We start from the raw sequence: 19,422 nt of genomic DNA, 5'->3' as shown, positions 1-19,422 counted from the left end.
TCATTGTAACAACAAAGGGTTTAAAATCCAGTCAAAATTCTCATATGTCTCTTTTAAAAAGTACTTCTTGAAATGTGCAGAAAGCAATTCCAAATGTTGTGTAACGTCAGAGAAAATGAACTCTTTATTAATGTAGGGGTTTATTGGTAATGTTGTCACACAGAACAGGAAACATATTCCACGACATTATCATTTATCCTTGTTTTCCATATGTTGAGTTTCTTTATGAATGCCGTTATTTGTTTTGAGTCTTCCCTGAAGTGACAAGTTCAATGGTTAAAAACGTCTGCCGTTTCCCAAGCCAAGTTAGCATTGCGCTTGAAGGAAACTAAAAGCTCCTCTCGCAGTTAAAATACGCGTTCTAAATTTTTCCTCTGGACAGCCATCGAACCTCTGTATGGAGCAAAAGGCTTGAGTTTTCTGAATCTAGTTCATGGCAAAGTTTCGAAAACATTCGACACTGCAGTGGGCGGGCTTTGATGGAGTTTACAACTTTGACACATAAAGACAATATTTCAGACAATGATTGTCCCAAATGTTTCGCAACAAGCGCTTCACGATGAATCGCACAGTGAGTTTGTATAATGTTTGGTAAAGTTAAGTTACTGAACTTAACAACTAATTTAATGGCAGAGTAATTACCTACACAATTGAATTATCCTATAACTTCACTTCGTTTGTTATCTCTGCCTTACAACAAACTTTTTACTTCACTAACTTGGTCCGCGGACCACAGTTTGGGAAACCCTGTTCTAGACTATATTTTTTTCGTTATTTTAATTGTGCCAATTTTAAAATGTGTTTTTCATTTACTCCGGTTTATGTATCATACACTATAATTGGGGGGTCGCGAAAGTTACCGAAAACTTAAAAGGGTCTTATTTAAATTGGGTCGCTTATTTCAAAGATTGGAGACCACTGGATTAAGGTAACGTGTCTGCAAGCAGTTTTGAAAGTCCTGATACACTTTTTGAAATTTCAGTGCTGGCTATACATGTGATTGCCTAATTTTGTCACTGGGTACGGCTTAACTGGCCAAGTTAGTTTATTGTTGATCTTTTTGTACAATGGTTAAGGCTTTAAACTGATTATTATAGTCTGTAAAAGTAACAAAAAATGTAATCTTAAAAATGGCATGTCCCAAAAGAAGGGAAGTACCAGAAAAAATATTTTAATTTTAGATTTACATATTTTATTGAGAATGGTCTTTAAGTTCTTCAGGGTGTCTCGAGCGTCGAAACATTTTTAAACAGTACCATGAAACAGGCTCCTTTAAAAACTGGCGTTTTTTAGTCAAAACTGTCCAGTCTAAAATGAAAAAAATAGACCAACCTGGAATGTTTTGACAACAACTCGTTGCCAAAAGCAAGGGAACCCGTCGCATTGATTAAACCTGATGTAACTTGTTACTTTCCTTTTTCTAATAGATGAGAACTATTTTATATAATGGGGGTAAATCTGATATTCATCTTTGTTAAAGGGGTAAAGCATACAAAAAAAGGTTAAGAACCCCTGGACTAGACGGTGCAAACTTACTATCCGGTTACATTGTCTGGTTTCAGCACATTTTCGGTTTACAGATTTAGCTGGTTACAGGTCCTGTTGGACAAAAAAAGATTTATTGCCATCGTTTTTTTGCAACAAATTTAAACTACTGACGTTAAATAAAATACAATCTCTTAAACCAATTTTAAATATTACCCATAAAACTGCAAATTTCCATCCTATGGGGGAATTTACCAGGCTCTAGAACATCTGGTCATACACAGTTAAACTATACAAAAACACCATAAACTGTTAATAGAACAGTTTCTCATGCATACCAAATGCTTATCAGAATAGATTTTTGTATCAAAACTTCTAAATTGTTATTAAAATAGAACAGATAATTAGATTTGTAACCCTCTTTGCTGTAGATATAGAGGGAGTTATCTCTATATCTCTCTTTGCTGTAGATATAGAGGGAGTATCCCAATGCATACCTACAGTATATTCTTGCATTTTTTTTGTTTGTTTTCCGTTTATTATACGAGCGTTCGGCGTCATTCATCCGGATGAAGGCGACTTGCAAAGATTGTCGAAGCGTTGGTCAAGAATTACAATTACTAGGGGTGATGTTTTTTGATTTATATTACTATGCCTCGTAGCAACAGTTAAAACTAAAGAAATATAATTACACATCTGGGACAAATCCAGGTGGGAAGGGGTCATGTACATTCGCATTTTTTATATTTTACTTACATATACGAAGAAAACTTTTGCGCATTTCGTGAATCTTATATGCCTTTGTAATATGTTCTATAATTAGGGGTGAATGGACTGCACAGTTGTGGTAAGGGCGAAACTGAAAAAATTTAGGAAACACCGATTTGCAACCAATAAACGTCCTAATGAGTTTAGTTTATTTGTTCACTTTGACCAGTTGCCAGGAGCGCCGACTTGGAAAGCCCAACCGCGACCAGTCAACTTTTGGGGTAATTATTTGTTTAACTTTTTTGGACAGATATCAATAGTCATGTGAATATCTTAAGTTTAACTTTCTTTCTGTATGTGTTGTTAATAGAATTCCTTCAATTAAAAAGAAAAACGGTTTTGCATTTGATTTGACTGTTAAAAATCCCGGTATAGTCCGTGTTTTATTGTTTGCCATTCGAACTGCACGACATGTTTCATACAAGACCAGACGTTCAGCATGCACATTGCACACTAATACATATTAAAGGAATACAAAAATAGGTAAATGAAATAGCGATATAAACAAATATATAGATATATGCACATGTCACTCTTATGGTAAACAGTTCCCATTGCACTTTGATATACGTAAAATTTATGAATTATAAGTTGACTTAAACAAATATGCCTTGTTTTACGTAATAAACACTTCAGAGAAGAACAGAAACATCGACAAAAATAAAACTGAGGTATCGACAGCATAATAAAGTAAAACTATATCACAGTTCGCAAGCAACAGCAGGGACGGCATTTTAAAAGCAAATATATGTCACCAAGCACGAAAACAAAAAAAATATTGACATTAACAGGTGGAGAAACAGAAGCATCCTTGTAACAAAATACTTACAGTTTACCTTGACGAAACCGGTATCACACATGACGAGCTTTCTTGATAACAAAAATTTACTTTACAGAATCTTAGTTGTTTTTACGTAGCTGTCAAACGAAGTTAATTCAGTGCAGCAGTTATTTTCATTTAATAATAACATAACACCGATGAAATTACAATAACACTACCTGTCTTTGTTGCGTGAGCATTTCTATTAACTCCGCAGAAACCTGAGGTTCGCCTATCGCAACTTGATGTCCATGTTCACCCGGGTATCGAACCAGCGACCTGTTGATAGCCAAGTCGCTGAAACGCCGGTTCAGCTTAAATCGATTGGTCCTCGGCAGTCGGTTGCAGAACGGGCCAGGAATGCGATCGACTAAACAGAATTGTCATTTACTTGATTGCGACTTCCGCAAACATTTTAGGCTTATTTCAAGGGTTTAAATCAGGTTGAGACTGTAACACCCTTTTTTATTGAATCTATTATGCTTAACGTGCGTAACAGGATATTTAGCATTTAGAAAAGTCTACGCCAGAAGGCTTTTTGTCACTTGCGCTTCAGCAAAAGGTTTAAATTCTCTGCGGTGCACCTGCAAAAATATATATTCCTAAAAGTGCGGTAAACCCCAGGCACCGTTTATGGATATATGGACCAAAACGGCAAAATTGTCAAGTTTAGAAAATGTCATAATTTGACGTTTTACCTCCCCCTGAAAAGTCTCAAATCGATCAAATGCGCGGGACTTGCTTACCCCTCGCAATTCATGACCAGGTATAATAAAAGCTATACTAAATGGCATTTTTAAATTAAATTCGAAAATGCATTCTGCACCTTACCGCTTAAAAAAATGTCGTTGTAAGACCTAAAATGCCTATCATTTTACACAGACGTTTTATAGATTTTAAGCGTGTGGATACCCGATAGTCAGAAAGTTATCTTAAGAGGACCACACCAGGTACCGTATCTTGGTAAATGTTAGAACAAGCAGTGGCCTATCTTAGATAAACTGAGATAGCTTATCTTAAAGAAATTTAGTATAAAATGTTGTTTAGTAGATTTTTTGGCTCACAAATATAAGTTTGTTGTTGCAAATGCAAAAATTGTGGAGATATTTAAACACCCTGTTTCTATGCTATTATATATATATAATAACCCACGGGTAGGTCGATGATAGGCCAATGGTATTTCCTGCATTGTTTTTAAGCTCATGTCAGTCAATTTAAACAAAACAGTAAGACGTTAACGACATAAGAAGGATTTTATTTTGTTGTACCGTAACGGTGAAAATGACCGAGATTTGTGTATACTGTTTCTATGATAACCGATAGAAAGTCGAACAAATGATATTTCCTGCATTTTTTTTTTAAGCTGGTATCAATGACTTAAACAAATTGAATAGTTATTAGGTCTGTTACTTGTTCCACACGCAATTTCCATTTGTGAGCTTTGATTTAAAAATATTCGTTACATAGTTTTACCAATTACGATGCGCTCATGTATTTTTTACCAGATCCCCAAATAGTTGGTAAGCATGATATTCGAAATTGTACCACGAGTTAATTGTATTTGACACATTTCCTTTTGTGTAGAAACCATCTCCTTCGTATACTGTTAGTTTCCCATATTAAAGGTGAGTTTTAGACAGCATTTTTGGGAAAAAAAGCAAGTGAAACGTTCAGATGTCGCTGGGGACACCTCTGGCATTGTTTCGGGGCACACCAGATGCCATATATTGTTCCAGAAAACTAATCTTTTTAGTGATGAAAAATTCAATCCTGTTTTCTTGGCAAAGCGATCAGAAGACAAAGTTTCTTCTGGTCATTTATTTTCTGACAACACTTGAAATCACTAAATATAGTAATCTGTTAAAAAAATTTAACCGTTCATAAATCCAATTCTAAAAACGCTCCTGAAATATTAGGCTATACTAGTAAACCGTGTAGAGTCGCGCTATAGTTTTCATAGCAGCCCCATATTAATTCTGGGTAGATCAATTAAAAAATCAACAAAATATATTCCTTTACACAAACCTTCTGGTAAGCGCGAGAACTAAATCTCACTTGTTATTTTGCGAGGCAGGAGTTGAGAGGAAGTGACGCTACGTTGTTCAGCAAAGTACTTCCGGAGAGTCGAGGACCGAACGACGTCATCATTTTGTTCCGTGACAGATTTTTCCCGCATGTGGTCGCCCTCGATCGAAAACGAACGTATGTTGATTGACTGATGAAGCGAGAGTTTGCGCGGCATGGATAAGTGCTCTAGGCGAAGGAATTTAGACTTTGATTGGTGCTCGCTACTCACAGTTTGTTTATGGTCGCAATTGCCATTTAGGAAATGTATTTAGTACATCAAAATAGAAAACATTTGTTTGATTAAGAAATCTCTTACCCAAACTCGAAGACCTCCGTCGGTTCCAGCGCTGACAAATATCTTTCATCACCTGCAAGGATTCGCGCAAAGTTGTCGCAAACTTTTCCGAGGAGGTGCTCGAACAACTTCGGAAGGACGACAAACAGAATGTGATGGAGTCGTCATGCGGATTGTAAGACACCCCGTATCCGTCGGGGACTACGGCGCCGTAGCACATAAACGAATCTGTCTTGGTCGGAATCTAATTTGGAAAACGGTTAGCACTTTATTCTGTTTAGTCAAGAGCACTTTTTAAAACAACCGACCAATATCATAAAGTGTTATGTCAAACTAGTTTAGGTTTAGCCTACCTGGCTTGTTGACATTTGGAAGTAATTACAAAGTGCATAGGACGGGTCTTTAAAGATGTCTGGCTCTTGTAACTTCATGTCTTCCGCCATCTGTTTCAAAATACACTGTGTTTTAACTTGTTAACAGAGACTGTTTGCTGATAAATTAATGCCAAAAACGACGTTTGAAAGAATTTCTTAAAAAGTACCTCTTGTGCAGGAAAACAAAGTTTTATTTAGAATTGGCTTATGATAAACAACTATTAAAATGACTTTTGAGTCTAAACCATTAAGCTATACTGTTAAAAACTTAAACTTTACTTTAATTTAGGTAAAAGTACGATACCATACAGAATGGTTCGTAATAAAAATAATGCCATATTTGGGGACCTATTGTATATTTTATTTGTTAATTTTTTCTATGACTCGTTCACAATTACGTCCAAATAAAGTAGGATTAAGTTAATTAAAATCACCCAAGGTATATCATCTTAACCTTCATTTAAACTATATACTATACATTCAAACGGTGGCGGAGAACGCAATAAGAATATACATTGTGACTTAAACTAAAGTAAACGAAAAGTGAATTCAGAAATTAAACATTTAAGAATGTGAAAAGAAATACCTTTTTAAGGCCAAGCAAATGACAATCGATCCCATGTCCAGTAATGGCTGCGATCGTGATGTCGGTTTGCGCCTTTACCGCCCGACGTAACAAGAGCATCTTTTTTGCATCCTGCAAATCAAAGCGAACCCTAAAATGTCACGTAGAAAACATAAGGCCTCATGGCGACTATGTGAAATTATATATCATATAAGTAACATTAAAAACTCCTAATAATTACTGTGGCATGGTTATGTTATGCACTTGTTAAAGTATGGTTTAATTCTTCAACTAACTTGGTGGAGTACGAACTTCTAATGTCCATGAAAATATGTATCTATTGTTGAATAAATAGGCTGAAGTGTTATGTCGGTACATTTAGGATATTGTTATATTATGTTTGTCAAAAGTACGAATTACTAAACCACAACCGACAAATTTGGATCGCTTCATACCGGGTTTAGATCACCCTTCTACGGCCTTTAAATGATTACGTCAAACATTTTTTAATAAGGTCTTCTATCTTAAATAAAAATGCAATATACAGACGGACTTACAACTTTTATTTTTCCTCCCTCGTCTGGTTCAGTTAGACTTTTAGCGAAATCCAGTGCTTGCAATGTGGCTGCACGAATGTTGTCCACCCTACCTTTGCGAAATCGTCGAGTGGAAGCGCTCTCGTATGTTGACACCAAGCGTTGGTAAAGCCTAAAAAGAAAATATTTTGAACAAACCATATTTTCGACTCAAAAGATGCTTGCTATATCAGCAGTTAAAAGAAGACTTTCCGTGGGAATGTTATACGTTATTAACCCAGGGTTTCTCAACCGTGCTCCCCCCAAAGTTAAATTTGTGTTTTTTTTAATTCGAATCCAAATTGCTATTGAATTCAAATCTGCCGTTTATTTAGGGTAAGGGGAACCGATAAAGTTTGTTCATTTTATTGCGGAAAGTTATGCCTTGTCGTACATACGCGATTGGCAAGACGGCGAAACAGTTATATTGTGCAGCTTCGTGTAGCCTTATTAACGTGGCGTTAGTGTTTTTTCGGGAGAAATAACTTTTCGATAACTGTCGCCTGATTATTAAGTGTCCATCAAATGTTGTTGGGCGAGCAAATGTGCAATGCCATGTGCGGAGATTTCGCCTTTTTTAAAGGGCGTTAGATTCGTTACTCTAGATTTGAAACTTAATTGTTTTAGAATACCTTTTGATTCTACTTTGCCTACTCGCCATTCAAATCTTTTTTGTTATAAATAGTTTAATTTATTTCGCGGCAAAGTGCAAACCTTCGTTATGACGAATCTCACTTGCTTGTTAAGTTTAAAAAAATATTTCTCTTTTACGACTGCAATGAAGCTGACGTTTCATAACAAAAGTTATGGCTCCATTTTCAGAAAAAGTTTTGCAATGACGAACTAACTTATTTAAAGTAAAAGACTCCTAATTTAAAGTAAAATGACTCCATGATTTGTTGAATTAATAAAAAGTAAGTGTTTTAATTCGTTAGACTTCGTCTAACTCAAATGGCTGTATTGGTTATTAACGTGGAGTAGTAAAACAAGTGAAAACACACTAAAAGGTTGAGAACCACTGCGTTAACCTATAGGCAAAAAAATCTTGGCCAACCCTGTTAATTACTAACAAATGTTAACATAGCCTATGTAAGTTTTAGCAAGTAGGACTAGGGCTGTGTTCAAGTACAAAAATTCAAGTAAAGCATAAATTACAAGTAATTCAAGTAAATGTTGTAAACTACTATAAGATTTAAAGCTTCTCATCACTTTGAATGAAAATAGTCTTCCTTTCTAAGCTTTTTTAAAAGTGATTTATTCAAAAATAGTAAGTTATACGAAGATTACTCCAGTAAGTAACACGTACGTACGTACGTACGTGATGTTTTTTAACGTACAGTAATAAATTACTTACTTAGTGGAACCCACCACTAAATGACACTACGTATGAAACAATCAAAATGGAAAAAAAAAAGAAAAAGTTGATGACATAACCTTTAGGTTTTTAAATTGTTAGAAAAGCAAAAAAGTTTTTTTTCGTTATAATGACTGATGTTGTAAACCGTCAAACCCAGCAGTTTCCAAACTTTTCTAAAAATTTTGCCTTGTGGACCCTTTGGAATTATTTGAATATTTCGCGGCCCTATACAAATTCAAGGGTCAGTTGACCCATGTTTCTTAGTACACTAGTGCAGTCACGATTTTTTCTAATGTAACAACTTTCTAACTATTGCGAACGATTCGCTGATAGCAGGTAGTACAGCATAGTTCTTTATGATATCACGAGAAACATCAAAACACGCTATATAATCGAAAAATAAAGCATAACTAAGACTAATAATGATGACAGATAATGTTTAAAAACATTCGCTAAAGCCTATGTGGAAAAACCTAAAAAATAATTCTCTTGCGGACCCTCCGAAACTGCCGTACGGACCCCATTTGGTCCGTAGACCCCAGTTTGGGAACCGCTGGTCTAACCTAACTCTATTAGGTCCATATTCGTCTATTGTTTCTTCACAAGACAGCCACTTATGAAGTGAAGACATAGCTTCTGCTACATGTCTGCCACAAAACCTTGCTAGGTGTGCCGCAAGTTTATCTGATTATTTTACCCTTGCACTTTCAGAAGTTACTATAAATAGTCAGTAACCGGAATTTAGACCATATGCACAAAATAAATGTCTTAAATTATACAATCGAAATTTCTAAATTAAAATAAAATGTTTTTAAACGAACTCGCGCAAATTATAGAAAAAGGCTTTGCCAGAACAAAAACGTTGAGAACCACTGTCGTAGATTATCTGCGATAAGAAGTGTTAACCGAGGCAAATCGCCAAGTATTTCAAGAGGCTTCAGATGTTTACGGAAGATCGTAAAACTGCAAAAACTTCGTTTGGTCGTCTGTTTTACTGTAGGGTGTCAGCAGGCAACTGAAAAATGAACTAAAAAAATGTGGACCACTTTGTGTGTTTTGTTAGTGGGGAATGGACAGGGTTTGAGTTTGTAACGTACGGAGCAAAAAGAAAAAACAAACTTGTAGAGAACCACTGGGCTAGTTCATTAGCCAGTAAGTTCAAAAACATATAAGAAATTAATTTCAACCGTTTATCCTATTGCAGGACGTCCAGGCCAGTATAGCATGGCCTGATAAATAAATATATTTATAAATGATTTTTCTTACTTGTAGTATGTGAGTTGCAGTGCCACCTGGACGAAAGCGTCTGGGCTTATGTTTTGCCGTTTGATAAAGCTTTTTCCATAATCACTGAAGCGCAATATTTCAAGGTCTAGGTTGTCGGCAGTGTCCTGCATTCGAGATTGCGCAACACTTATGTACCTGAAACGTTTTTACGTAGTTCAATGTGTGAAAAATTGCATAACGCAACATACCGGTACTTATAACGTTTTTCTTTTGAGTAACTTTTAAATGATAGCCTATTTTAATTATAATAATAATTATTTGTAGACCTAACAAAAGCACAATTTTGTAAAAATATATCCCAATTGTTTAATTTTCTTTAAATATTAATTAAATTTATTGAATAATTTATTGTTATTTAACAATATAATATTTACGTTTCATAAAGTTTCGTCAATTTACGTAGAAATGACGCAATATTCTCTATTTTCTAAAAGTGCAGGGATGTCCAAAACTATTGGTTCCGAGCCGATACCCGATGCCAAGTGATAGTGTCGGCATACTTTTCTAATACGATGGAATCGGTGCCGAACCAATAAAAAATTAATGTAAATATTTCAGCCTCGATTTGAAATCAAAGGTAGCTTTTACACCTTGAAGGTAAATTTATCAAGTCAAATTAGGTTAACATATAAAGATAACTAAATTTCGTAACCCTTAAGATAGTTTTAGCCAAATAAACTGGAAAGTGACGACCTTTTAACATTACAATTTTTACTTTTTTGCTTGTTTGAGTAAAGTAATGAGGTCAGTTGGCATCGCATCGGATTGCGACACTTTTTGTCCAAAATATGTGTATCAGAATGAAATGTCAAGTACGGACATCCCTAAGTTTAACTATTTTTTAAACAAAGGAGCGCAACTGTATCTAACTTTTTAATGGAGTCGCAGAGTTTCCACTTGAGATGTCTCGGCGTAGACAGCTTCTTAATTGAATTTGATCTGTACAGGCCCTTACTATCTTGTATAGACCTTAAACAAAAAATTGTATGGTTAAACGAGGAATTTCTTAATGCGCATTTATATGTTTTGCACTCATGGTCGAAATGAAGTTTTTAGGAAGACACCTGTAAACTGAAAGTTCTTACGAAACGAAACAGTATTTAAACATAATAGAAAACTTTTGCCATTAAGTAATTTAGCAGCGCCACAGAAACATTTAAATAAGGGATTTGTAAAGGCCACACACAAGTTTTAGCTGTTTTGCCATTTAAACAACTCATTTTTTCAGAAAGGTTTTTCATACGTAACTTACACGTATTTGATAAGATGTTCTATCAGAGCAGTCACAGCAATTCCTTCTGATGCAGAATGCTCATATGACAAACCGATGTTGCCGTCCGCGCTTATTATTATCTGAATGGTTTTGTCGTACCACCTTTTGAGAAATTTAATTTAATTATTTCAAAATTGTTGTCCATACCACTAAAAATACAAATGACCTTCTATTTTCTGAAAATAGTTTGATAATCTTGATGTAAAGTCACTGAATGGTTATAAATGTTTGACACCACAGCTTTTTCTTCGTAATACTATAACACAATTAGTGGCGTTAATGAGTGGTGGTTGTCATACAATATCATACACAATAACAAGAGCGTATTTTAGTTGTTAGAAGCAAGGTTCCAAGACTCTAATCAGTGATTCTTGAAGTTTGTGTGGCATAATATTAGTGTGGCTCAAGAGATTTTTTAAGTGCGCGGCCACACTTTCTTGTAACTTTATAACGTAACCTTACTAATTCACAAAGGACACGGCATGCAAATAACCATGAAAGACTTACAACCGAAATATCAGTTAGTTAACTATAAATACTAAAGTTTTACTTTTTATTGTTTTTCCGTGTAATAAGAAGTTAAAAATGGATTGCAGTGTAGGCTTTGTAATTATGTGTTTTGAAACCAGTGTTCTGCGATTTTTTTTTTGTTGTGCTATACAAACCAAATGTTGAATAACCACGGTCTAAACTTCAGACTCTAGAGCAGTGGGTCTTAAACTTTTTTGAGACACGCCCCCCTTTTACAGTTTTAACAAAACTCGCGCCCACCTTGTTTCAAAATTAAAAAACATAACAGCAAATTTATTTCCAGGTTAGTTGCATTAAGGCGAAGGATGTAACTGTTTTTTGGATACCAAATGTTTAATTTGAATATAAGTAGTAGGGAAATATCACTTCGCCTTAATGTTTAGTCAGTATCATACAGAGTTTGTCAATTTCGCGCCCCCTTGTGAACCTCACACGCCCCCAAGGGGGGCGCGCCACCCAGTTTAAGAACCACTGCTCTAGAGACTCTTTGAGGTATACACTATTTAGAATCGACCTGTTACAACTGTTCCACTTTGACCCACTACCGTAGAGCATCTGTTTAGCCATTGTGACGTCATTTTTTGCGTTCACTGATCGGTCAAGACAGAGCACGAAAACACATCTTTCCACTGCATCCAATGAAAGGCGATTCACGTGATCTACAAAAATATAAAAGGAAATCCAGTCCATAAAATAAAATTAAACTCGCAGCATTAGGCCTACCACCAAACTTAACTCTAGCTCGACGAAGTAACCACCACGAAAAGTAAGACATAAGCTTGTCAGAATAGGACCTAACCCTGTGTGAATAAATCGTGAACCTGTCAGAATAAAATACAAGCGTCCTGAATAAAATCTACAGCAGTAAAAAGAGGGAGAGACTACAGGGCACAACCGTTCTAGCATCGTTGCTCTTGTTTGGGTAACGAAAAGCTTTTCTACTTTTGCAACTTCAGTTCACTTTGCGGGCGATATTTTACGCCAAGTGACGTCGCTGCGTGGTGCAAAAGATCCCTTTTGCATCACAATATCCGATTTCCTGTGTGGCAAAATGTAGACAACTATAAGAATCAATTTAGAGCAGGGGTGAAATAAGAAAGATTTTCTTACCGAAACGATAGTTTTTTTTTACTAAAACGCATGTCATTTTCAGAGGTGACGTCACAAAGTATACGTCATAACCGACACTGTTTTAACAGGTAACCTTAAGAAACCCGAGGATGTCTTTCGATGTACTGCACAAATATGCAACTGAAAACCTAGTTTAAATACATTAAAAGGAAACGGTGGATTGGCTTCGTGAAAAAAGGAAATTACTTGGTAAATAAAGAAGATATTTTACATGTGCTATGTACCAAATACAGATTTTACCGGAACTTTTAATTTTGCATCATTAAGATATTTCTTAAGAGCGCCGTTGAGAACAAACTTCTGTATTTTACATAAATCAGGATTGTGCAACATTTTATACTGATGGGCCAAATATCCGCATGAAGTTGTGATCTGGATCAGGTCATTTGCATTTTCAGCGACTATCAAATCGCATTTTCAGCGACTAATGATCAGTACTGATAGATGAGGAGACCTTGTTTGATAAAAATGCTCATCCATGTGGCTAACAAATGCCGCTGGAGCAATTTTAACTGAGAGACAACTTATCAAGCATTATTAGTGCTGTTATTCGTAGTGATTTACAAATAAAAATTGGGGAACTAAATTGGTGTTTAACATATTTTATTTTTGTGGACCATAAAATTACTCGAGTATTAAGGTCGCTCGCGGGGCACCCATTTTTTCTCTTCGAGCCACATTTTGCCCGTGGGATACAATACCCCTGTTATAAATTTTTGAGATATTTATTAGTTTTTTTCTATAACAGCATTTATTTACTTTTTAAAATATTTCTTCAATTATGTTTACTTATATTTGTTATTTAAACTCCCAGTGTTATTTATAATCCTGCATAGTTCAAGAAGCGTTATGCCATTGTTATAGTTGAAATACATGAGACACTTGTCCCAAGGTTTGAACAAAATACGTGAATCGTTTAGCCGGGAACCCTATACTACGTTATAAGTGATATAACTCCTATCGCTTACCCTTAATAAGTTCCTCCCTCGCCTCTGCCCAGTCATCCCTATTAAGCGAGGTCAGCACTCCCACTGGTGAATCATGCGACTGGCAGTTGTTCGCGTCGTGCAAAATCTTACCTAGTTGGACTTGGAAGTCTGCCTCGCTCAATCGAACGCCGTCTTCACTAATTGGAAGTACGAAAAGCTGCAGAAAACCAAATAGTCGTGTGACGCCAGTGTGTTAGGTTATAGGCTACGTCAATCTTGAAAAAACAAAAACGTGATGGCTGCTCGCAAGATAAACAAAATACAGTTTTCGGTGTTGAGATTTTATATTATTTTGTAAAGGTTAATTGTTATGTCTAAAGATCTACAAAAAAACGCCGCATTAACTTTTGTCAGTGGACGCCCACGCCGTCCACTTAGTAGCGGCAAAAACGAATTACGATCGATCGAAGGCAATTAAATATTCAATGTGGTATCTACGTGAGTCAAACTTGAAATGCTGGTTCTACGTGGCGCAACCAGTTTTGCTCACTCCCGTCAACCGAAATTGCGTCACCACTTGAAACAGCAATTGGTTTAGGATCGAACACAATTATTTTGTGGCGGAAAAGCGCAAAGTATAATTTTCGTATACCTTAAGCTTGCATAAAGTTAACAACTTTATTACTCTTAAAACTTTTTGTCTTTAAACCATTTATTTTTTTATATTTTGTGCAATGAAAAGGTTTATTTTTCATTTACCGTTAAGTATTTTGTTCCGGTCATATAACACGACATGCATGCAGCCAATATCTTGGTAAGATTTAATCTCAACTAACACAACAATATATTTGTAAAACGTGAATAAAACGTTTAAGTTTCAACAACGAGAACTGTTTAAAATAAATAAAATCTACTTGGGTCGGCATGCGATCCCCACGACAGTTTCGTGAGGCGCGCGAAATCTTTGTAAAGCAAAAATAGTTTTAGTCATGAAGTTTCACGACACAAATTTACAAATTTTGTGTTTTATAACAATTTAGCCATGTTCTATTGCGAATTAACTGCCATAATTTTCAAGCACAGCAGCTCGTTAACAGTTCTAAACGGAAAACTTTCTTTTAAAAATTTAACAACATTTAGTTTCAAAATGTCCATCCAGCTTAGAGAAAAAAGAAGTTGGACGAATGTTGCAAAGTTCAAAAATGTGCAAACCTTTTGAACATGCTGTTTTTTTGTCCAGCCACTTTAAAACGACGGACTTTTTCCCGTATTGAAAAGAAAATTTTAGTAATATTTCCATTTTTGCACCTGCGGCTCATACTACGCTCGGTTGTTTAAAATACTGTTTCAAGTGGGCCTGCTTTTGAACAACATTAGCTGCTTTTGAAACGGCGCAAATTAAAGTCCTTGTATTTTCAATGTTTTTTGAAGTTATTTTCTGTGTTAAAAACGTTCGCCACTCTATTATACTTTGTTTTTATGCATGCGGATAAAACCTATGTATGCAACAACTACACTGTAAATTAAGCCTAGTGCAGATATAAAAAATATAATTCATTACAAAACAATTTTAGTTTTGTTAGTTTTTCTTGTGCGACCCGCTCAACTATTCAAATTATTTCACGTTTCTTTCAGTAAAACTTGAATTTGACACATCTAATCTAAACGAATTTCGACGCCTTTGTCGCAAATTTATTTCGTTCTATTGCAACGTTTTCTTTTATCAAGTCATTTCCCGGAAACATTATTTTTTTGCGCGCGTCCATCCTTTATAGTCCTTGTCATCACCTGGTTGTTGCACATCACTAGTACGTGCTCGCTGTCGTCCATCGGGTCCGCTTTTACTGAGACCAACTTGTCACTTCCAACCCCTGGGAGGCGGTATGAGGAGAGAAGGCGGTAATACTGTTCCATGCAGAGGCACTGGCCCGCTAGCTGACCTCTGGCGACATCTACTGGAAGTGCTCTTCTGCGACACGGCAAATAAAATGTTTAATCGCAACCGGAAATGGTTATTTTACTAAATTAGTGTATGTGGCAATTAAAGGTGTAAAGCAAATGTTACAGGTTGTTTTCTGGTTTTCCACTAAGTGCGTAACGCAATTTGCCTCAGGCAATTATAATAGGCCTGTAACTTATAAATTTGGATGGAAGTAAAACTCAAATATATTACCCCTGTGTCAAAAACTTAGTGATTGGAGGTTAGACTTATTTATATTTAAGCGATTTGCAACACACGGATTTGGAGGCTTGTCTGGGGTGCACCATGTATATAAAACTATATTGGCAAGAAAATGTGATATTGTATCATTTGTTTTACATTCAGAGTTTAAAAATATCATCTCATATCGTGGGGGGAGTTGCAATTTCCCACAGGTTAGGTATATTTTCGCACAGGTTAACTATATTTCCATACTAACTAATCAAGAACTATTTTTAAATGCCCCATTGCTATGAAGTCGAAGTTGTAATATTTAAAACCTTATCGAAAAACACAATTTGTTTTAGCAAAACTAAAGGTGCAATTTTTGCGAAACTGTGGTATTCTGTATTAAACAAGAATATAAAACTGGCCTGTTTATTTTAAATTGAAAAGGTGAAAAATTAAATATTAATGAAATATTATGTTTATTATCCATTTAAAAAAAGTTTATCCCTGCGAAATAAAAAGCGAAACTAATTCCAAGACTCTTTACAAAATTCCGGAAATCTTATTTTTGTGTACCAATTTCTTATCTCTCAGTATAGCCCTTAAAGAGCGACTGACTTGGTCGAGTTTCAGTTTATTTTTTTGTAAATTAACATCCTACTATGTAAAACTGAACTTACGCGTCCAAGATGACTTTGAAATCAAGAATACCGGAAACCAGTTTCGACGCATATCTGAACAAATAAATATATATATATATATATATCAGTTGCAGAGACTAAAATATCTCAAAATCAGCATTAAAATGACAGCAAGGCATGGTTAAATTACACTACCCCAGGGTTCTTCAACCGATAGATTAAACCTAAGTTATAAAACTCACAAAAGGTATACAGATTAGGGAAGTATTAGTTAGTGTTGTTATGACTTAAGTCAATGACTTGCAAAAAAACTTATAAAAATTGTCATTTTAAACTTTGATTTAAATGTCATTACCAAGCTGAAATTTACTTACTTAGAATGCATAACCACTAGCCTACAACGCCGTTGGCTGCGATGAACAATTTGGATAGAACAATCAATATATTGTAATTACGTGAGAATACAACATTGTTTCTTAAAAATTATTACGATAAATGAATGAATGGAAACGTTTTTACTCCCTGGTCATAAGGCTCAAACTGATAAGAAAAGTCCTAAGAAATAAACTTGGACATAGTAAGCACACAAAAATAAGCACGTTCCTTTCAAATAAGCACATTGTTTTTTTTTTCTACGACACCGTAGTTGAAATAAGCTCAAATCGTAGAAATAAGAACGAAATACTTGTCCTCATAAAATATTTAGAAAAACTAGTTTTTGCCCCATTAATACGAACACTGACGATGAAAACAAATTAAAATTAATAATCTCACACAAGTTTTTTTTTTATAATTTCACCTTAACTTAAAAATTAAAAGTTTGTATTTACATGGTTAAACTTGACTAAGAGTATAATTTGGGGTAGGGGAAGATGGCCGATGGCCTGGTGGTCACCTGTGAAAGATCAATGAGCCAAAATTAAAAAGGTTAGCCACACCATCCTTTAAAATATAGTACTACGTATACGGCTATTAATCGGTCGACAACCACATGATAAAACCCAATAAAATAAAAATGGCTCGCGGCTTACTAAAAATTTATTAAAACACATTTGGGCCGCGACACACATTTTGTCCGCCACTGCGCTAACCCCTTAAGCTTGTGAATTGTCATGTCGAAGCTGAAGAAGCATAACCCTATTGATTACTACATATATGTGCGAAATGTCATACAATTTTAGAAATCCAAAAAATAAACCTTCAAACTTTGTACGAGGATGGCTCACCTTAACATGTTTTCTTGATCTTTAAAAGACTGTTTGGGCAGTACCATGCCTGGGTTCGAGTTGATCGGCAAGGGAACTCTTGCGTCCAAGTACATGTCATTTAGCCACCATTCGTAAGCCTGAGATACAATAATTTCGGTCAATATGGTTTTACAATTAAATAAACGCTGCCATTTATACACGCAGATTGTGTTGAGTGGTGTTGACATTTAGGCTACAGGACGCTTTACATTTACTATCGAAATCTGATGTGGTTATGTACAAACCACTGGTAAATTGCGGCCCACGATAGATTTGACTTGATCTACTTTTCTACCCCAAATTATCTATATAAGCTGGGAGTCGAGAGATGAGTGTTAGGGGTTGCGAGAAGTTGCCTCAATTTCACACAAAGTGTTAAATTTCTATAAAAAACGTTATGTTTTTAACTTTTAAATACAAATGCCAAAAGTGCAAAACGCACCTCATTTTATCAAACGTTGGGCTGCTAGAAAAGTCTAAAGCAATAAATCAAAGTGTCATATATTTGTAAAGGCTTAATATTATAATTTGATAAAGAACTGTAGGCTACCCAGTTTTCTCGTGTCTGTGCGACTTCTTGCAACCTAATCTGTATCTTTTCGCCTTCTCCGCTGTGGATAAATTTCTCGGCAACTTTTTTGGTTTGCTCGAACTGGGTCTCAGTAACGAGCGGTTTAACGCAAAGAAGGTATTTGTCTATCGTTTCTTGTAGGCTCGGTACTGGCAGTTTAGGCAAGGTCACCTCGTCCGGGGTGGGTGGTAGCTGAAACAAACAGTAAAAAGATGAAAAATCGTTTAAAGGTGAGACCCTTAAGATAACCATTTATTACAAGAACGTAACTTTAATGAAAAAATTGATGGAAATTAAGCCGGTAAATTAAATTTATTGGCGGGACGTAGTTTTCCTGGGTCTACATTTTTTCAAATCTCACATCGACAAACAAAACATTTTTTTTTCAATACATTGTAAACTATAACTTTATAATCTCACCGGATACTGCAGTTTGCTAACATTATTTTCCAAGATCCTACTGTTCTTTCGTCGCAGATTTGATACGTGCTGTTTCTTTATTGTAGCAGGCATTTTGTCGTCTTAACTGAGTTTTACTTTAGGTTTCCAAATCACCAGGCTCTGGAAAAATATTCGTGAGGTTTGATTTTTTTTATCATATGAAGGGTATAAGGCCATCTTTAACAGCGAATCATAAATTTATATATTTTTTTCATGTTTTTAGTGGCATTTGCTAACTTTATAAAACTCAAGTAATTTAGATCTCATCTGTGAATTGTAAAAATGTAAAATCAATGTCTGAATAGGACTTTTTTAAAACTTAGACCGACGAAAAAAGATTTGACCTCTATAAAGGACAGTATATACTAGCCTATATGACAATATTATTTACATTCACTGTTGTTTGTAAATATTTATTACAAAACTCCTTTACCTTTAAATGGCCTAGCCTACACTTAATCGTAGTAAAAAAGTTAAAATTATTAGTTTTTTACTTGAGTCAGGTAACAATCTACGTAAAATGTAAGCATACCAAAGCAGTGGCTAAGCTGAATAAAATCACTGTCTTAGACGAATTTTTAACTAAGCGTAAAAAGAAGCTAACAAACTCAACTGGACAATTGAAGTTTTTCGGGCTGATAATAGTGTATCTAAGCGTAATAACACATACAAGACAGTGTAAATTTAAACAAAATATTTAATCTGTTCGTTCTATCAGGCCTATTAATATAGGTTGTCTACAAACCCCTACAACTTTTCTTTACTTTCTACTATCATCAACCGTCCTAAAAATGCATAAACAGGTCACCACGCAAAAATTAAAGAAAAAAGCCAAGAACGAAAGACAAAAAGGGAGACACGAGAGGGAGATCAATTAAATTATCCGGGCTTGGAACTATTGATCGCCGAAGCAGTC

The 19,422-nt window shown here is 35.3% G+C and overlaps 1 protein-coding gene across 2 annotated transcripts; it reads right to left on the bottom strand.

Moving 5' to 3' along the window:
* Positions 1-2,624: 2,624 nt before the first annotated feature.
* LOC146145133 (choline O-acetyltransferase-like) lies at positions 2,625-18,625 on the bottom strand. 2 transcript variants are annotated; one of them, XM_083390789.1, is made up of 16 exons: positions 18,486-18,625; positions 18,045-18,257; positions 17,474-17,592; positions 16,287-16,340; positions 15,246-15,426; positions 13,497-13,674; positions 11,912-12,056; positions 10,846-10,968; positions 10,464-10,562; positions 9,573-9,728; positions 6,932-7,082; positions 6,396-6,506; positions 5,789-5,878; positions 5,457-5,679; positions 5,129-5,326; positions 2,625-3,443 (listed from the first exon to the last, which is right to left on the bottom strand). In XM_083390789.1, the coding sequence occupies exons 1-16, from the start codon at positions 18,576-18,578 to the stop codon at positions 3,238-3,240; spliced, it is 2,340 nt and encodes a 779-aa protein (XP_083246915.1). In that variant the 5' UTR covers positions 18,579-18,625; the 3' UTR covers positions 2,625-3,237. The 2 variants fall into 2 exon arrangements, with proteins under 2 accessions (XP_083246915.1, XP_083246916.1); XM_083390790.1 differs by having other exon boundaries at positions 3,323-3,443; positions 5,099-5,326.
* Positions 18,626-19,422: the final 797 nt, after the last annotated feature.

Source organism: Ascidiella aspersa, chromosome 5, assembly GCF_963924565.1.
Source record: "Ascidiella aspersa chromosome 5, kaAscAspe10.2, whole genome shotgun sequence".
Classification (NCBI taxonomy): domain Eukaryota; kingdom Metazoa; phylum Chordata; class Ascidiacea; order Phlebobranchia; family Ascidiidae; genus Ascidiella; species Ascidiella aspersa.
The sequence above is the reverse complement of the archived record's forward strand: the minus strand, read 5'-3'. Positions and strand labels throughout refer to the sequence as shown.

Coding starts and splice junctions, on each gene's coding strand:
- LOC146145133 (XM_083390789.1), bottom strand. CDS start 18,578: ATGCCTGCTACAATAAAGAAACAGCACGTATCAAATCTGCGACGAAAG. Junction 13,675..15,245: donor TAGTGATGTGCAACAACCAG/GTGATGACAAGG, acceptor GGTTTTCTGCAG/CTTTTCGTACTTCCAATTAG. Junction 3,444..5,128: donor CCTGCCTCGCAAAATAACAA/GTGAGATTTAGT, acceptor AATTCTGTTTAG/TCGATCGCATTCCTGGCCCG.